General features: G+C 35.0%; 1 protein-coding gene across 5 annotated transcripts in view; it reads left to right on the forward strand.

Annotated features, from left to right (window-relative positions):
- LOC108025964 (monocarboxylate transporter 13) overlaps nucleotides 1–20,583 on the forward strand; it is a 100,576-nt gene that overhangs the window by 18,290 nt on the left and 61,703 nt on the right. For 2 of the 5 annotated variants that reach the window (XM_050889839.1, XM_044093775.2), the window contains exon 1: nucleotides 19,146–19,478. The exons of 1 other annotated variant lie outside the window; for it this stretch is intronic. Coding sequence is in view for 1 of the 4 variants with exons in the window: in XM_044093775.2 (XP_043949710.1) it covers nucleotides 19,427–19,478 (52 nt within the window). In the remaining 3 variants the exon portion in view is untranslated. Of the gene's footprint in view, nucleotides 1–19,143; nucleotides 19,479–20,583 lie in introns of those variants that run through there. 2 more of the 5 variants (XM_044093773.2, XM_044093774.2) reach the window with 2 other exon arrangements.

Genomic DNA, 20,583 nt, shown 5'->3' on the forward strand with positions numbered 1-20,583 from the left:
ATGCTGAAAAGTAAGCTATCCATTAAAATCCAATATTATCTACCAAATTAAAGTAATTTTCATGTTTTTATTATATTAAACACTTTAACAAACTTTCAATATCGTCGCTCTCCCCGTCATTCAAATATTTGTCTTTTTTTTATTTGGGCAAGATACTTTTGTGGCAACGAATAGGTATGACAGCATTCATTGTGTCTTCGTAACCCATATCTGTAACATTGAAATATATTATTATTAAAATATAAATAAGTTTGACACAATTTAAAAACAAACCTTATGCTCAACATTGCATTCAAGCTTTTTAATGCCATTTTATTGCGCAATTTGGACTTCACTATGTTCATTTGGCTGAACACTCGTTCGACCTCTGCATTGGACCATAGCAGGGAAAACAACTGGATGGCAAATAATGCAAGCGCCTTAAAGGGGTTGTTGTTTCCTGCGTCTCTATACGCTAGCACCTCTGCCCAAAAATGCATCGATTCTTCTGTTTTTTCCCATTTTATCAGGTGAATTTTGTCCAATTGTGATTTTAATTCATCGATATCAGTTATTTTAAAATATTCAAAAATATTTATGAAATCCAATATATTTATTTCACAATTAATTATTACAGATCACATAACATAATGCGACAACATATCGCATCATCCAAAAAATCTATCGATCAGAAAGCACGATCATATGAATAAAGTTCACGTAACAATCGGCAAAAAAGAACCAGCGAAACATTGAACACCAAAAATAAAATTTTTCGTTGGTCACAAATACATTAAAAAAATATACTAAATTATTTTTAAAAATAGGCTAGATTTATGGCTATAGGCTATTTACAAATTTTATAGGCTAGATCATTTAAAAATAGGCTAAATCTAGCTTGAAATAGGCTAAACTGGCAACACTGCTCTGGAATAAAAGCTTCACAAGCATTCTTTTATATGAATGACTTAATAGTTATAGGTTGTTCCGAGAAACATGTGCTTGAAAACTTAACAGACGTTTTTGAGAAATGCAGGGAATACAACCTAAAATTACATCCAGAAAAATGTTTGTTTTTAATCCATAAGGTGACTTTTCTTAATCATAAATGCACAGATAAAGGAATATTCCAGATGACAAGAAATATGAAGTCATCATGAATTACCCAGTGCCGCACAATGTGGGGAGCGCTAGACGTTTTGTAGATTTTTGCAATTATTATAGACGATTCATTAAAAACGAATATTCCCGGCACATAACAAGATTTTGCAAAAAGAATGTTCCCTTTAAATGGACAGTTGAATGCCAAGACGCATTCCAATATTTAAAAAACAAACTAATGGAACCAACATTGTTACAATACCCCGATTTTAATAAAGAATTCTGTATAATTACGGATGCAAGCAAACAAGTATGAGGAGCGGTTTTAACTCAAAATCATGATGGACTCCAACTTTCCATTGCTTATGCATCTAGATCATTCACTAAAGGAGAAAGTAATAAGTGTACTACTGAGCAGGAACTAGCTGCAATACACTGGGCAATATTACATTTTAAACCATATATATATGGAAAACATCTCATAATAAAAACAGACCATAGACCTTTAATATACCTCTTCTTAATGATCAATCCCAGTTCTAAACTGACACGTATGAGGCTTGAATTAAAAGAATATGATTTCTCAGTTGAATACTTAAAGGGAAAATACAACTATGTAGCTGATGCGTTATCACGAATAACCATCAAAGACCTTCAATAGACCTGGCAATATCAATAATGTCACTAAAAGATATCAGAAAAGACAGAAAATCCGCGCGGAATATAAAGAAAAAGAATTGCCTACATTATCTTTAGATAGAGCTTCTAGGCCCAACGTATATGAAGTCATAAACAACGACAAAGTACGTAAAGTAGTGAAATTGCATATAAAAGATAAGATATGTTTATTTATCCTAGACTTAGGTCCATTTTTCCAAAGGCTTGAACTGCAAGTCGGTATACATAAAATCAGCCAACTCAAAGTGCCACTGTGGGAAAATATCTTTGAATATACGTCAATAGATAATTTCAAATTAATGGGCAATAAAATTGTGAATTGTGTAGCGCTACTAAGCCCGGTGACCCTAATAGATAAACAGAAAGATAAAGAAGCCATTCAGTCTAACTTCCATGGCGATCCCATACAAGGAGGTCATACTGGCATTTCAAAAACTTTAGCAAAAATCAAAAGACATTATTTTTGGATTAATATGACTCGTGACATCACTGAGTACATAAAGAAAGCTAAAATAAATAAACATAGTAAGACCCCACTAACAATAACAGACACACCCATAAATGTTCTCGACAGAGTGATAGTGGACACTATGGTCCACTACCAAAATCAGAAAATGGCAACGTGTATGCAGTCACTTTTATATGTGACTTAACTAAGTATTTAGTTGCCATACATGTACCAAATAAGAATGTTAATACTGTTGAATCCTTTATCCTGAAGTACGGTCCAATAAAGACGTTCATTACGGATCTGGGAACAGAATACAAAAATTTACAATTTGTGCAAATATTTAAATATTAAAAAAAAAATGGACACTATGGTCCACTACCAAAATCAGAAAATGGCAACGTGTATGCAGTCACTTTTATATGTGACTTAACTAAGTATTTAGTTGCCATACATGTACCAAATAAGAATGTTAATACTGTTGAATCCTTTATCCTGAAGTACGGTCCAATAAAGACGTTCATTACGGATCTGGGAACAGAATACAAAAATTTACAATTTGTGCAAATATTTAAATATTAAAAATATTACATCTACACACACATCCACAAACAGTTGGAAGTGGCATAGAAACAATATATAATATAGATGATTATGCTAAAAAAAATTAAATATAGATTAGAAGTAGCATATAAAGAGCTAGGATAATGATAGAAGAGCATAAGAATAAAAACAAGGTACTATACGATCAAAAAGTAAACAATATAGTTATATCAATAGGAGATAAAGTATTAGTAAGAAACGAAATAGGTCATAAGTTAGATTATAAATATACTGGTCCGTATAAAGTAACGGAAATAGGAGATAGAAATAATGTTATAATAGTTAATGACAAAAACAAAAACAGATAGTTCTTAAGGATGACTAAAACTTTTTATTTCATAATCTCACTTAGTATGGCCTTACATAGATAATAACATATATATATATTAATATTTTTGATACATACAAATTTTTGATCATTTCATTTTCTTTATCGTTATAAAGTACAATATCAAATACAAAAAATCAATAATTGGCATAATGTAATGTATGCCAATATGCGTTCTTATCACATATCATAAATATTGAGCGGCAACACTTTGTTAGCCAAAGTCACAGCACTTTGATGTTATGCCAATAATATACATAGGGCTTTGCCTTTGTCACTCAGCGACAGCGTAACAAGTACCCACAACCATTTCAAGTGCAAACGTAATAGGATCTGCCATCTTAGCATACCGCGCTTAGAGCCGAGTCAGCATGGTTCCCATACTGACCGCTTATATAAATATAAGCATGAAAAACTCTCTCTGCCCGTTTTACATATTGTTACTTTACTTATATATAAAATATGTAAAACGGCTGCTCTGCCGCTGCGCCGACAGCTAGCAAGCCTTAGGCTAAGAGAACCAAAATTCATTCTAATAAAGACGATTAAAGCAACCACAACCGATATGCTATTTAAATTTAAAATACGATTGAACCAAAGCTTACAGTAAAAGGGTATACTAGATTCGTCGGAAAATATTTAACAGGTAGAAGAAAGAGTTTCCGACCCCATAAAGTATGTATATTCTTGATCACGATCACTAGCCGAATCGATCTAGCCATGACGCTGAGATCTCGGAAACTATAAGAGCTAGAACAGGCAGGCGGGGTGCCACGCCCACTCTAACGCCTCTCATTTTCTCTCTTCTCTTATTTCTACCTGCAGTGCATTCACATCTCTCAAACAAGTTGTAAATCTTTATTTATCTCTGTCAACTAATATGTTTTAGTGCATTTGATACATATAGATTGTCCCAAAAAAACAACTTAGCCGTGTTCAATCACGTCAGTTAGCAGTTATTTTTTAACCTTTTGAGGGGTATTTTTAAAGGGGTATTTAATAATGATATATCTAATTTATACATCTCTTTGACAGTTATTAAATTTTATCGTAACTTGACACAAAACGTTTATATTTTTGACCAGTTTGTTTTATTATTTATTGATTATTATTATTTGTTTTTATTTCTTTGTAATTGATAATAAAATTATTTATTATTCTCAAAATCTGGTCCCCTATCTAGCGTACTTATTATACACTCTTAAGTGTTCATGTTTATAAGTTTCATTTAATATATTTTGAGTAACCTTAAAACTTGATCATTGGTATAAGCAATGATTTATATTTTTTTGCTTTCTTAATTAATTAATTATCTCATTTAATTATCTCATTTTTAAAGATTTCTGATAGTCAATTCAAATTTCTCATTTATTTATACTTGTTGTACGTATATATATATATTTATTTATTTTTTTTATTTTATTCTATTTTACTTAGAATATATTTTTATCACAATTGTTTGTGCGTTTATTAAATTAGATATTGTCTAGATCGTTAGCTTGGCTTAATGCCCTTTTGTTTAACACTTATTATGTAAGATATAGGCTTTGTAAAGAATACACGCACACAAAATAACAACAATTATGGGGATCGATATCGGTTGATTCAATTTTATTGATTACATTTACAGTGGAGTTCACTGTTTTAGTATCGATCATCCCCATTGTAGTTATATCATGTACATCAAAATCTTCAAATTTGCTAATACTATTATACTTCATTCATGTATCTTAGGTTTATTTTTATTTAGAATGTGGGATTATAGTATAGTAGTATTTTTTTTTTACATCATCCTACCTGATTTTCACATTGCTTTACGGGCTAAGGGTTTCTCTCAATTATACAATTTTTTTCTTATACATATAAGTGTTTCTCTTTCTTTTTGTTTTAATATAGTTTCATTTAAAAATTTGCAGATGTATTTGGGTCGTTATTGGTTGGCTCGCTGATGCTCCTTTGCTGACATAAGGGGCAGCCTGTCGCTCACACTTATTGTCTCAGCTGCAGATGTCCTGGGCCCATGTCACCATGTCACGGTCGCCATGTAATAATTTTTTATCAAAGTCACTCGTTCGCTTTATTTAGGCCAACAGGTCTTTATTTATTCAGTTGTCAATTTAGAATGATTCGCCTAAGCTTAAGTCTAGTTGATGGGCATTTAGAATAAGATACGTCAAGATATCAAAGTAAACAGTCAAGCAACCAAATAAACCCCAAGGAAGCTACAACAATTCGAGTAGTCGGAAGCAGCGCCGTGGAAGCCTACAAGGAGCAAGATCGCTACGTCGGGACGTTTGGTCATAGTATACCAAGAATTTCCGAATCGACACATAGGCAGCACATCCAGGAGCAGTACGCAGGACATCCTCATCATCAAGCCAGCCACCACATCGCAACAGCCTCGCAAGAAAGATCCCGCCCCGCGGAAACGGCACAGACTTTAAGCAGCAAGGTTATGTGGTGGAAAGTTCGTTTTCACTAGGTGTGAAGTGAAGCAAAGTCCCGGCGTTTGCCTTGACTGTCCCCGTAATCTGAGCGGAAATCCCAGTGGTACCATCCGGGACAAAGCAAGAACAAGCGGTTGTGTGTCAAATGGAAATTTTCTGGAGAGCGCTGTATTCTGATCAGATATGTTCCTTTTATATAACAACCTTACTTTGTGTGTGCCACCTATGCGTGCCACTAATATGCTTATTTTCCCAGATCCCGTCTTTTCGAATTTCTTTATGCCTAAAAAAAAGCATTGTACGGATTTATTAAGATTAATGCAACACATTTTTCTTACCTATATACTAAGCTTAGCTCCTTATTTAAAGTCTCCATTTCACCGAACCTACTGTTTTCTTATACCGCTAGATATCGTCTTGCGCATATGTCCCATTTTAAGTTTTATTTATTATTTATTTGATGGCTGAATTTATTGCCCTGTCTTGCTAAAAAGTCTGTCCATGCTTAGTATGACTCTAAAAACTATTTAGGGGCTGTCCATATATTACGCAATCTCGATTTCTGTGATTTAAAAAAAAATTTGTTTTATCTGTCGTTTTATTTATTTGTTGATTAATATTTTGGGTATTGGTGTCCTGCTTGTGTTTTAAATGGTAATTGTAACCCGTTACTGGTATAGTAAAAGGTTATAATAGATTCGTCGGAAAGTATGTAACAGGTAGAAGGAAGCGTTATATTCTTTATCAGGATCACTGGCCGAAACGATCTAGCCATGTCCGTCTGTCGCAGCCCAAGTTTGTTTCAGAGGGGTGCCACGCCCACTCTAATGCACATAATCCCCGAAAAATCTGTAGCGCCTACAGTTTTTATGACAGAAACAAAATTTTAACTGAATTGTGTTTGTCTCATCAATACCTATCGATAAACTCCCACAAACAGTTTATACGGTTAAATCTGTCTGCCGACCACATAACATGTATTGAAACAGCGGGTAGGTGGCGCTTAACAAAATAAATGTGTTGCTTATACGAGGTGTGTTCAAAAAGTAAGGTGACTTTTCAAATTTCGCGGGCAACATATTTTCGATTATCGATTTTTTTGTTTTGTTATGTTAGTACACTCTTCTCTAAAATCTGTACCAAGTTTCAATTGAATCCCCTTTTTTGTTTAGTTGTGAGAGGCGTAAAGGTAACAAGTTGTTTTGCGTGCTCAGCGATTTTTTGCTATCGAAAAAAATGGATCAAAGGATTTGCATCAAATTTTGTGTAAAAAAAAAAAAATTAAGTGCTCCGAAACACTTGAAATGTTGACAGTGGCATAGGTAAAACTGTTCTGAGTAAAAAAAATGTTTACAAGTGGTACCAACTCTTCCAAGATGGCAGGGAAGATGCCAATGACGAGCGTCGCTCTGGACGCCCAAGCACGTCAACAACTTATAAAAACGTTCAAGCAGTGAAGAAAATTGTTTTGGAAAATCGTCGAATCACTATCAGAGAAGTTGCTGAAGATGTCGGTATATCGCTTGGCTCGTGCCACGAAATTTTTTTAAACGTTTTGGGCATAAGCCGTGTGTCGGCGAAGTGTGTTCCAAAATTGCTGAATTTTAACCAAAAAAACCGTCGCATGAGCATCGCTCAAGAGCTGTTGGATGACGTCAACAACGACCCAGATTTACTCAAAAGGGTCATAACTGGTGACGAATCATGGGTATATGGGTATGATATCGAAACCAAAGCCCAAGCGTCACAATGGAAGAGCCCAGGTGAGCCAAGACCGAAAAAAGCACGCCAAGGTCGATCAAATTTCAAAGTTTTGATCACTGTATTCTTCGATTACCATGGCGTGGTGCATCAGGAGTTCTTACCATATGGTCGTACGGTCAATAAACAGTATTATCTGGAAGTTATCCGCCGTTTGCAAGAAGCAATACGAAAGAAACGTCCAGAATTGTGGAAAAACAATTCATGGCTTTTGCATCACGATAATGCCCCTGCTCACTCATCTTTGCTTGTGAGAGATTTTTTGGCCAAAAACAACACCACAATAATGCCTCAGCCACCATATTCACCGGATTTGGCCCCATGTGACTTTTTCTTGTTCCCAAAACTAAAGAGACCTATAAAAGGGCGGAGATTTGTAACAATTGAAGAGATAAAGACTGCATCGCTGGTAGAGCTCAAGGCTATACCGAAAAGTGCTTTGAGAATTGGAAAAACCGTTGGCATAAGTGTATTGTATCTGAGGGGGATTACTTTGAAGGGGACAACATTAATATTGATAAAAAATTAATAGTTTTTCTTGAAAATACAAAGTCACCTTACTTTTTGAACACACCTTGTATATCTCCCTTAAGCTGAGTAATGGGAAAGTGATAGTCGAGTCAATTCACTATAGCGTTCTTCCTTGTTTTTTGGTACATACACTTTTTTAAAATCTTTAAAAATATAAGCTCAAGGCAGGCGGGTCACCCTACTGAAACTTAAACTTACACTGACCCGGAACCTTAAAAATGTGAATTCCAAGCCCCAACATTTTAGCTTTTTTAGATCTACTCGGATAGATATCCTGATTAAGAATAGGGTTGGAAACGCTGTTACATATACTGTTACATTTTACTTTACGATTAACGATTTTAATATATTCAGGTAAAGGGATCAATAGGTAAATCGCGATATACAAGCAACAAAGCAATATTGAAAGTGCCACCTACCTATTCCATTGTAGGAAAGTTTTGGTTTTTTTCGGGTTGTTAAGCATGTTTTCAATTAGTTGTTGGAGAGGGTGTACAATCTATGCCTGAGCCATGGTAGCGGTGTCCTTATAGCGAATGATATCGACGGTTGTCCCTTGTCTTGCTGGGTCGTCCGTATGCAGTTGCCCTAAATCTTACGATGCGTAGGCACCCAGATGAGGTTGATTCACAAACGAGTGGCCATCTCGATCAGAAATTTGTGGCATTAAGAGATAGATGTTAAGTTGGGCCGTGAGTGCTGCTTGACTATCCGAGAAGATGTTTTTTGAATAAACTGTCCACCTAGGTTAGATAAGGCTGTCGCCATCAGATTGCAAAGAGTATGAAAAAATGTACCGTACAGTAGGATAACCACGTCATCCGCGTAGGCTACCACTTTAGTATCCGCTTTCTCTAGAAAGTGTGTGATGGTAGTGTGTTGACCACTATAACCCAAAGAGGAGGTAAGAGTAGACCAACTTGCGGGGTTCCTCTGCTGACATTCCTGGTCGAGTGTGCAGATCGCATAGTAAAGTACACTGCTCTGCTGGTAAGCATAGTGTGTATAAGTCCCACTATAGAGAGATGGTAGTTAGCCTGATATGGGTGTCAATTAGTCTTCCCAGGGTCTTTAACAAGAAGGAAGAGAAACTTATCGGGCAAAAGTCCTTTGGGGTGGTGTGAAAGGTTTCTCAGGCTTTCGGTATAAAAATTAACGTCCAGCCACCTGGATTGAATGTGATTTAGTGCTAGGCAGCCGTGGAAGATGGCTGCAAGCCAAGGGAGGGCTTGAGATGGTAGTTAGCCTGATACGGGTGTCAATTAGACTTTCCAAGGTCTTTAACAAGAAGGGTGAGAGACTTATCGGGCAAAAATTTGTATTTAGTTTCCGTTTTAGTTGGGCCAAGTAAAACTCGTCCGGGCTGGGGGATTTGAAAGCCTTAAAAGTGATTCGGTCAGGGTTTGAAATACTGGCTATGTTCTGGTAGTCACGGTTCTCATCTACATAGCGGTCCTCCACTAATTGGGTGCTTTAAGGGATGTTTCGTGTCAGGGAGGAGTTCAAGGGTTTCTTGACTGTTTTCCGTCCGGATGTCAGCATTGGTTTTTAGGTAGCCAATGGTTGATGCTTAAATTCTTCTGAGTCTGGATGCCTCCACATTACGTATATGTTTGTATTTCATTGATGATAATAAGTGTGTACGTTAAGCTCTAAGGAAATTAATATATACTAACCTTAATCTGCAATTTAAAAAAATACGTCTGGCAATTCCAAAGTGGGAAAACAGTAGCAAAAGCTTAATTCACAGATTTTGTCTAGATCTAGAATAATGTGTGAAGAACAGAAGCAAAGAATAGGAGAGAAGGAAAATAATAAATACAAGAAACAAAAAGTATACAAAGATAGGATACTTCATAATTAGTTAATACGTAAATTTTTACTTCATATTAAATTTATTCTAAAATTTTTTTTAAAACCTATCCATAACCCTTATGGCCAAACTTAATTTAAAAAAAATTATGTAAAAAAAAACATATATAAAATTAAATGCTTGCACCATAAGTTTAAAGTAAAAAAAACTTTTTTTAATTTTATTCTTAAACTGGTTACAATATTTTTAGAACTGAAGAACGCCGATTTGCTATTAACAAATCTCAAACTGAACTCGCTCTATAACTCCTTCTTCATTTACAATAATACCTCGGTTTTGAGCTTTAGTGTTTTTGTGGGTGGGTTTTGTTGCTATTGAGTGACTTTCTAACTTTGAACTTTAGACACCAGACTTGTGTCCCGAAATCGAAGTATCCTGAAGTGTGGGAACGTGCCGATAATTAGAAAAGCAGCTCGTTCTAATTGTTTAATCTATAAGCTGACGTTTTTTATTTCATGGAAATTTTCCTCTGCCTTGCTTATAGTTTGATAACTTTCCATTGACTTGTTTACAATTCAATTTTGATTCTTATTTCTTAGAGGGTGACTCGATACTTATTTCTTAAAGGTTGTCTCGAGGGTGACTGTATAATATGTGTGTGTGGGTGTGTGGACATGTGCATTCGAGTGCGTGCTGCTATGGATGTGTCACTATATATAAATTTTTATACAATAAAGATACTAAGAAAATAACTTTATATAATTACGTTATTTTTCTAAAGCAGGGAGATGTAGTAAGCTTACATATCGAATGCACACTGTACTTAATGTTATGCTGTTATTATCACATTGAAGCACTTGGCCACAATATATGTTCACAATTTCAAGACTCTAACAGTTCTTCAAGAGCCCGTAAATATGATCGCCATTGAGTGCACTTGGACTGTGCATTGCTGAGTCTGCAATTTTGACATGCGCGACGGCTCTGTCACCATGTGAACATAAGACCTCTCCTCCGGGGAGACAACTTTTCGCCAGACGCTACTAATACGAAAGTTTATACATAAGCGTTGACCGCTGCACTGCCGGCGTCTCTGGCGGCGCAGAAACACTCTCACTAGCTGTAAAAGAGTTGTAATAGAGTTAAGAATTATTCAATAAAGAAAACTAAAGAAAATGGTGTTATTGAACACGTGAGTGCCATTTAAGGTAATATCAGAGCGAACAGGGATTAATCCTCAAATGGCAAGATCGCCCGCCAGATTCATCCCGCTGCCGCAGCTAACGCTCTATCGACCAATCCTATTGGTAGAGTCCCTCCCATTACCGACTTCAATTGCAACACAGCAACCCCTGTTTTGGGACGTTTAAGATATAAAAATCAGCCGTTAGGTCGTTGGCAAAGGGTCTATGATCTTAACAATTAGCGTGCGCTTTTCGGCTTGTGCAAAATTCACTTTTATTGTGGTCAGGTACTCATGTTCCAGTAGCTCTTTTTTGAATCCTGTTATGACATGTTTTGACCCATTTGTCGCGATGTACATCAACTTTTTGTCTGCACGAGCCCTTTCGCGTTCTATGTAATAACTATAATAAACTTAATCATTTAATTTCCATTTCAACATCTATCCCGGTATTAAAAACTAATATTTTAACTCATGCTAAATTCGTGGTTGTGCCTTTTATTTTCATTTGTGTCCCATCTCTATTTGTTTTATGTATGTATCTTCCTCGCGAACTCGCATTTTTGCCAAAATTGATAAAAGGGTCCCGCGCGTTACAAGCACGTGCTTGGTGTCGTTGGGCCACTTGTTTGTACTGTTCGAAGTGCATCAACGTCCATATATATTTGTGGAATGGAGAGAATCGAAAACAACTTACCAGTTTCAATTTCTAAATTAGTCTTACAGTCATAAAAAACATTTTTCACCAATATGAAAAGATAACAACCTTTGGATACTTTGGAAATTCGACCTTTCTCACGTGAACATCAAGGGTACGTGATCACACCTTTTCCCAGACATTATCGGATATGTTCCTCTACGGTTTCTCACGTGGCTATTAACTGATCCTTATTAGGGGAAGGATATATGATCAATGGTATGTGAGGGCAATGGGGGAAATTAGGTATACTCTTTATGGACAAAATCGTAATATTGTTATGACTTCTAGTCCAAGAATCAACATTTCCCTACAACAAATAGAATAAAAAAAATCGTAAATTAAATCAAACAAAAAGCAAGGAATAACTACTTATTCAAAGTCCCGACTTTAAATACCCGTTACTCTGAGTAAGAGAGCAAAATGGAAATATAAGTATAAGCAGCATAGAATATATCGTAATGTGGGCGGCAGAGAGATTTTAAGCGTTTTGACTGTTGTGGCAAAATTTTTTTATGTAGATCGATAGGTATTGATGAGATAAATATATGTCAGTTACAATTTTTTTATTAGAACAAAAACTGTAGGCGCTGCAGTTTTCGCGAATTTTCCGCATTACAGTGGTCGTGGCACCCTGCTGTAACAGGAAGCCCAGGAATTTTACTTTATTTGGTTTCTTTTGATTTCTAACTAAGTTTTATATTCATAAGTAACAGCCCTTCAAAACATGGTTGGACATGTTCCTCTACGATAGCCATCTATTTATTGTTTGTTCCTATTGTTGTTTTTGATTGATGGTTTTTTATTTTTACTGATAGTTCCTGAATGAGGAATAGTTCCTGAGTTTTTGTGTTATGACTTTTGGTAATGGCCCGTCTTAGTCGTGCACCAGAAAGAATGATGATATGGTGTGGTGAGTGTGTGCGTTTAGCTCCAGTCTGACCGTGGTGAGGTAGCCTTCGCTGTTGATTAAGATAAGCGTTCATATGTGTCTGGGGGAGCTTGCAGGTCCTGCTTTTACCCTCACTCTTGCTGTAAAATAGCTTGTTACCAACACTAAATTTCTCATGAATGCAGGCAACGTCTATTTTGCTTGCTGCCAGGCGGATGAGGAGGGCAGCAGATGCTGCCTTGCTGTGGTGCAGACAAATTTGGAAAAATTGCACCATCTTTATGGCTGTGTTCGGGCTAGGTACCCTCTTCCTCCGCTATGTCCTAAGGTACGCACTTACCTGCGACCCGTTTAATAACCTTCAGTTCGGCACCCTCCAAGCCAAAACACTAGCTCTTTGGCCGAGACTTGTAGTCTTTTTTGTTAGTATTTCCCTAATGTATTGAGAGTGTTTCAAAAAAATATTTAAGATTTAATTTTAAAAAATATCAAAACAAATACTACGAAAATTTTTTTTAATAAACTAATAACAATTTTGAAAACTGAGAAGGATTGGAAAATATTTAAATTAAATTTACACACCCTAAAACATCAAAATTGCAAAAATTTCCACTGTACGGTAAAAAATTAAAATGAATAGCATGAACACATGTTAATTTTCACAGCGTATCGAAATTCTGGTGAAATATTTCGAAGAAAAAGTGCATGTAAAATCGGTCTGATAATTGTTCATGTTAATAAATTCATAAATTTAAATTATTAAAATTGGATATTAAAGCCGGTCAAAATTGATTAAACTAGCATGAATTGCGTTTTCATCAATACCTGTCGATTGACCAAAATGATGCTTTCCACGCCCACTCTAACGCAAACAAACGGCTAAAACACTTTAACTTGTCTGCCGCCAACATAACATACACCAAAATAGCCGTTAGGTGGCGCTCAACAATATTTCTTTTCTGCTTATATATCCCCATTTTTATTTTTCTCCCTCACGATGAGTAACGGATATCTGATAGTCGAATCACTCGACTATAGCGTTCTTTCTTATTCCATCTGGTGGATAGACTGAGTACTTATCGGACTGCCCTCGGTTATCACTGTGACGGCAGTCTACGCAGTTTGCGAAGGCAATTACTATTAATATGCACGAAAAAATGAAAATCTTAAGTAATCGTCCGATGGTTACAAGTGATAAATAAATCGAAAGGTATTTAAAATCTTAAAGGATTACTTACCAAGATTTTTGAAAATCAATTGGTTTGGGAAAAAGGTTGGGGAAAATGTAAAGGGGATAAATCCCCCGCTAATACCTAAGTAGTATTTTTACTTAAAATACATGTCGAATGACGCCTAAACTGTCAAGGTTTTGGTAGACTTCTCAAAATGAAAAATAAATTTACAAAATTATGTTTTAGCATTTAAAAAGTATTTTTAAATACTTTGTAAGCTTTACTAACGAGAGTTGTCTAAAAACCATCGCTTGAAGATTATGGCCACAAGTGATTCTATTAAAATACATTTTCATCACAAAAGTTGGTATAGAAACTTTTGTTTGCTGTAAATGCCACCGTCACATATTTTTACCCCATTAGGAGGTGTTTTGTTTGATATCAATGCAGCGTTATAAATCTGAAATCACCGAAATTTGTATGAAATTAATTGTACGTTTTAATATGATAGGCCGAATCACCGAAATTTGTATGAAATTAATTGTACGTTTTAATATGATTGGCTGAACGTAAAAGATTCAATTTTTATCTAAATCGAACAATAATAAATTTCAGCAAATAGCCAGCACGTTTCAAGGTTGGTTTTACGCATCTTCTTCAATCTTCAATTTAAATCTTTATGAATATTCAATTCAAATCTTGATGAACCTTAAATTCATATAATTTCTATACACTTGGCCCTCGCTTAGCACGGGGGTTACGTTGCTAGAAATCCTCGTGCTAAGCGAAATAGTGTTCAGTGAAACATGAATTCAGTACAAAATAAGGAGTTACGTTCGCATAACTCAAAATTGGCAGCAACAAAATTTTATTTTTTTTAAATTTGGTTTGTTTTTATTAATGGGGCATACATTTGTTCAAAATTAACCAAAAGTTATTATACATATGCTATTAATAAATTCATAACATTCATATTTTCAAAATTAAATGTTGGTATAAATTGAAAAAGTTTTTTCTTATAATTAATTAACAGCTTAAACTTTATAGAAACTATAAATATTAAAAAGTAAGGAGATCATACATATATTTCTAGTTATTTCAATTTTAAATGCATTTGCTTATTTACAGTTTGAGCCAGTTTGTTTCAACATGATTTCTTTTTTGTGGTCTCTTATAAAAAAAAATTAGTCATTTTGTTTGTTTGGCCACTTTTAAAGCTTCTTTATAGCACTCCTTATAAGGCACAAGTATTTTTTACAACTCTCTTTTAAAATAAGTTGTCGTTGGATGACCGTAAATGAATATACATAAAAAGCACGATTTCAAGCTGCTAGCACATGCGAAGGTTTCTTGGAGCTTTTCTATATTCAGAGATGCTGTCATCTTATTTCGAATTGTTTGCATTATTCGCAGCAATCTCAAACAATATTTCGTCATTAATTTCTTCATCTTCAAACCACTCTTGCAAATCAATATTTGACATATATATATCGATATTTGCAACCGTGTAAGAACGAGGTTTTTTAGCGTGTTTAAGGGGGATGGCATCAAATTTGTAACCGTGTAAGACCGAGTTCGCGCTTAAAGAGCCGTGTTAAGTGACGCTCAAGTGTAATGATTCTCTATCGTTCATATAATTTTAAATTTAAAAAAATTAAAATAATTGAAATGCAAATCAATTTACCAAATTATTTCAATAAATAAAAAATAAATATAATGTTCAAGTAGCTTTATACTTCATTTTTATTTTTAACTGATTGTTTAAAGTAAACGAAATCTTCTTGGTTCGTATGGGTTGCCTAATTTTGCCTTGTTGTATTTCTTCTTTCAATCTTTCTGGGAAAATGAAGAATTTTAGCTTGACTCCGTTCGAGCTGACAATGACACTTTATTCCTCATCCGACAGAAATGGATTGTCTTCCATCGCACAATGGTTCAGCGAGCCGATTTTTCGAAGAAAAATCAAATTATTCATAGAATTACTTACCTATTTTAATAATAAAATTTGAAAAGTACTTTGACTAAAATGAATCAAAAGATTTTAATTGATTTGATGCGTTCCTGAAATTTTTGCAGCCTTTCAAAGTCAGCTATTTGATTGTATGCGTCCGAAACTAAAAAGTGCGGGGAAGATTTTGTTTACTTGCGAGCACGCCAAATTGTTGTGGCTTATGCAATTTTTACTAAGATTATGGACAAAAAAATATGTAGAATATATGTATTAAAATATACTTTGTGTTAGGTTGATGTTGTCCAAAAGTGGAAAAAAGGCAACCCGTAATCCGTCTGTTTTGGATTATAACAAATTTATGCCAACTTGTGCCAAAAAGTAATTATGTGTCTTGAAAGTATAAAGTGTATATAAACTAATTTTATTAAGCTTTTCTGCTCCATTTTTCACCGATATGTATAAATCCCACGTATTGTAGCTTTGGTTGAGTTCGCCTATTAACAACTGCTTGATATCTATTAACAAAACAATCGTAGCGCATTTGCCGTCTCGAGTTGGAATTGATGAACTGAAAGAATTGTAATTAAGCACGGAGAAAAAGGATGAAAGAACACCAAAGTGATTACATGGCAAAATGTGACAGAAGTATGACCAGATTTAAGACAAAGCATACTAAAGCCGTCAACGTCCCCCGTCATAAAAAATTGGCATCCAATTTAGCTGTTTATCAGGGTCACAACAAATCTTTTCTTGTGCATGCCGCCGCACTTTGGACCGAAAAATAAAACGAGAAACATACATCCCTTGTGTGAGTGACCCCAATACGGCTAGAAACAATTTTTTACTCAGACAAATGACCCGGTTCGACTAACGGAGAATAAAGCTAAATCACATCTGCTTAAAAATTCACTGACATAAAGTCAGTACAACAACTTTCGCGAGCTCAGCATTTCCCGATTTTATGAACGTTTTCCTCCTTACAACAAAGTCAGAGAAGCTAAGTCAAAATTTTATCTTTTGATATTAATGTAAACGAGTCAGTTGCTGAAGTTCCTCTGCAATGTCTCCTAGACCGAACTACTTGCCGTATAATTTAATGTAAATGTATATTTATTGCAAGCTGTGGAATTGACGGAACAACCGGACAAAGCAGTTACAAACAACACTTTTTTTGGATGCTTTGACCACTCGCTTTTTGCGACAACAATAATCCCCCTAAAATGAATGGATTATACTGGAAATCAGATTATTAGATTTTATAGACCGTCAACCTAAAGTTTGTTAAAGAAACAAAAGACCAAATTCTTGCTGAAAAAAATTTGGATTGTCAATTAAATGATTTGTCATATGTCTGCTCCATTGTAAATGGAAAATCAATTTCAGTTAAATATGATCTTTAAATGTCGTTTTTAGATGGAAAGGTTTTAAACATTTTGACTGAAATCAAATCTTGCCAATTGTGTCCGTTATGTGGAGCGAGTCGTCTTCATGGAAAATGTTAAAATAAACTCACCAAAATGAAAGCCAAGACATGTTGGATTCGATTTTTTGAATTCGTTCTTAAAATTTCATATAGACTGAAAGTTAAAAAATGCCAAGTGAGAGATAAAAATCCAAAAAAAGAAATGGCGAAACAAAAAAAAGATTCAAAAGATGTGGAATAGCTTTACATGTGGATAAGTCCAGGAGAATGGCAATGAATATACCAACGACGGCAATACAGCAGGACGGCGTTTGTACAACCAAGCTACTAGCTGAAATCGTAGACCTTAATGAATTTCTTATTGCATACTTTAAAAATTTTAAAAATAGTTATATATAATACTATATATGTTTTTGTATACATGGTTTCCAATGTCAGCACGGGCCCCTGCCCAATGTCCTTTACCATTTCTCGGACACATCTTCCAATTCTGTTTTGTGGGTCGCACTACATTGCCTAATTCATCTCACCCCCCAACACCCAAATCTTCTCACACGAATTCATTTCGCTAACACACTGTATTTCATGACATTCTCTTCAATTATACCGTTTAACAAGCCTACCTACGGTACCGAATGACTTACACATGGAAAATATATATATCGCATATTGTTTTGGAAATTCAAATTATAACGATTATTTGTTGGTACACTCTTGTTTTACTTCTTATTGTTTCTTGGTCCTTTCGTGCAAGACGGATACACAATTCCGTCAGCGTAGTCTGGGCGTGGGCGTGAGTGAGACAAATAGTGTTCGTCATAACTCACCACACTATGCGTGTGTATTCGAGGGTAAAGGAAATGAGAAGGAACGAACGTGAGTTCGAGCGGCAGACTAAAAAGTGAAGCTGGAGATCATGCAACGCGCCAAAAAACGCTTCGCCGAAAGTCCAGTCGAGGACTTTGATACTGGATCTTCGTCATATATATAAATAAATAAATAAATAATAATACAAAATATTATGATTTTGTAAATAAATAAGTTGAAAAAATTATGACCTAAATATGTATGTATAAATATGCTAATATTCTTGCAGTGCAGTGTTTGCAGTTTGCAGGCACGGTTTTGTTGTTTCTTCTTTTTAATAGTTGTAAATATAGTAAGTATAGGATCGAATAAATACCTGTGGCCACCCGGGTATGAGTGGTCAATTTTCTAGCTGAAAATTCTTGCTCCTCCTGGTCTGCGGTCTGCGCTTATGCGAATAATTGGGTAGGCATTGGACTCATTTAATTAAAATTTTTTTCCAATCAAACTGCCTGCACTCACCGATTTTTGCGCTTTAATTTTCCTTTCTTGTTTTGATTTTCAAGCCTGTTCGCCAAAAAAAAAATAAAATTATTCGGATTTTAAACTTGGGTTCATTTAAGAGTTATCCGGTTTAAGGAACCAGTTCCATAATTGGACTAAGCTGCCCTACGTACTGGACTCACGAGTCGTCGATAGTCGCCTATCGGCTTAAGACCAATCGTTATCTGGCCCAACGTAAACAAACAACTTTGTCGAATTCCCCATTTGTGTATCCTTTTGTTAATTTAGCAAATAACACTCTTAACCGATTTGAGAACAAGACTTCTACCTGTTTCATACTTTCCGAGCGCATAATTTTTTATTTGTCGCAACGGGTCATTTTATATCTTTTTAAAAAGCTCTTTTCATGTGCTAATTTGATTGATTGTTGTTTCTTTTTAGACTTTCGTGAGTTATATCGTCGCAAACATGGAGCAAAATAAAGAGAAATTCAGTCTTATCTTACGGTTCTACTAAGATTAACTCAAAAATGCATCTCCAGCCGGTAATAAAATTTGTGGACTTTTGTGATCTAAAGAGACCGGACAAGAGCTGGGCATAAGTCATTACCCCGTTATAAAACATTTAAAGAAACATTTAAAAAAATATCCATAAAAACATGGAATGATTTTTTTTGACAACCTGATATTTATAACTCGAATAGGTAAACATAAGCAAAGCGTAAACGGGCCCTTAAATGAAGTGGACTACTTTGTCTTAAATTCCACCGTTCCAATTTTGACGCTAAGGAGAATTTTGCGTAGTTTCGGGAGCACCACATTTTTTTAACATTGCATTTTACGGTTAAGCTGGGTTGAAATTTTCAACTTGAAAGGAAGTCTTTCGTTTTTCGTGTTTATTTTGTATATATTTTGAAAGACTTACATTAGGAAAACTGCCCTCAAATAGTGTACATAGTTAAATAGTTTAGCAAAAACTCGTTTCTACAATATGGCGAATATGTATTAAATAAATAACAATAGTCGGGTGTAAATATGTGATTGTTCTGTTATCATGTAATAGTATAAGCGAAACAATTATAAAAGTCTTCCTTGTTCTGCTTGAACAGATGTGTGACCCTATTTTGGACGAATTTACATTGCAAAAAATTAGATTTCAAGGTGAGCTAATACTTCTTATTTTCCAGACAGCGTTTCGATGTGAGCAAAACAAGCTGACTGTCTTATAATCAAAACAACGTCAGAAAGGAATGTATAGACCGATTTAATGGCTAATACTTGTTGTTTTTGTGCAAACTCGCATATTTATCGTATGAAAAGATTGTCTTAATATACTTACAGTGGCGTACTAAAGTCTACATACCACCCCCTTTTTTTTGATTTTACCAACTTCTTAAGCTTTTACAGGGAAAAAATGATGCAGTTTTGTTTTAAATGTTATACAACAGTCGAAATTTCATTTTTATTCAACTTTAAATTATTAAGTAATACAAAAAAGCTTAAAAACGATCCTGACTAAAGCAATATCGTAAGTTCCATAACATTTTATTATTATTTTTATTAATATTATTTTATCTAAGAAATAACACCTAAATTAGAATTTTGTTGGATATCTATTGTTTCCAACGGTCACATTCCGCTGACAACTTACATTTTCATCCAAAATATTTAAGTTATTTACCATTTTTTCTTTAAAAATGAAGACCCAAAACATCACACTATCCCGCCATGTTTCATTGCACTCTTCCCTCATTTTGAAACCTTCGGACAATGTCACCGACTGTTTTTGTCTTAATTTCCAGGATTTTCGCCGTCTCCTTATAAATTTTGCCATCAAGATACACTTGAAAGACAAGTTTTCGCTGCTTCAAGGACGAATTTTTATTTTTGTGGACCATTTTAAATTTGTGGCTAAAACTTAATGTTTGCAGCTTTAGTGTCAACTAAGTTTTTACTAAAATATATATATCAACGAAGAGGCAATATTAAAAGCTTAAATATAGAGCGCCAAAAGCCAAAATGGGCCTTGGCGAAGTTGGGACCGGGATGGTTAAAGAAGCGAGCGCGTCCTTCAGCTCCACAGTACCTAGTAGCGATGGAGTCTAGCGTTCCCCTAATGGAAAGCACGGCGAAGATCGTTTTACTAGTGGTTCCGTTAAAGTCCCACAATGATGGAAAACTTCTTGTTGTCCTTTTTAATCTCCACTTAGGGCGTCTTTTGGTTTTGTTGTTTTCCCTTCCATTATTAAAATTGGTTTCTATCTGG

This window comes from Drosophila biarmipes, unplaced genomic scaffold (genome assembly GCF_025231255.1).
Source record: "Drosophila biarmipes strain raj3 unplaced genomic scaffold, RU_DBia_V1.1 ptg000008l, whole genome shotgun sequence".
In the NCBI taxonomy this organism is placed as follows: Eukaryota; Metazoa; Arthropoda; class Insecta; order Diptera; family Drosophilidae; genus Drosophila; species Drosophila biarmipes.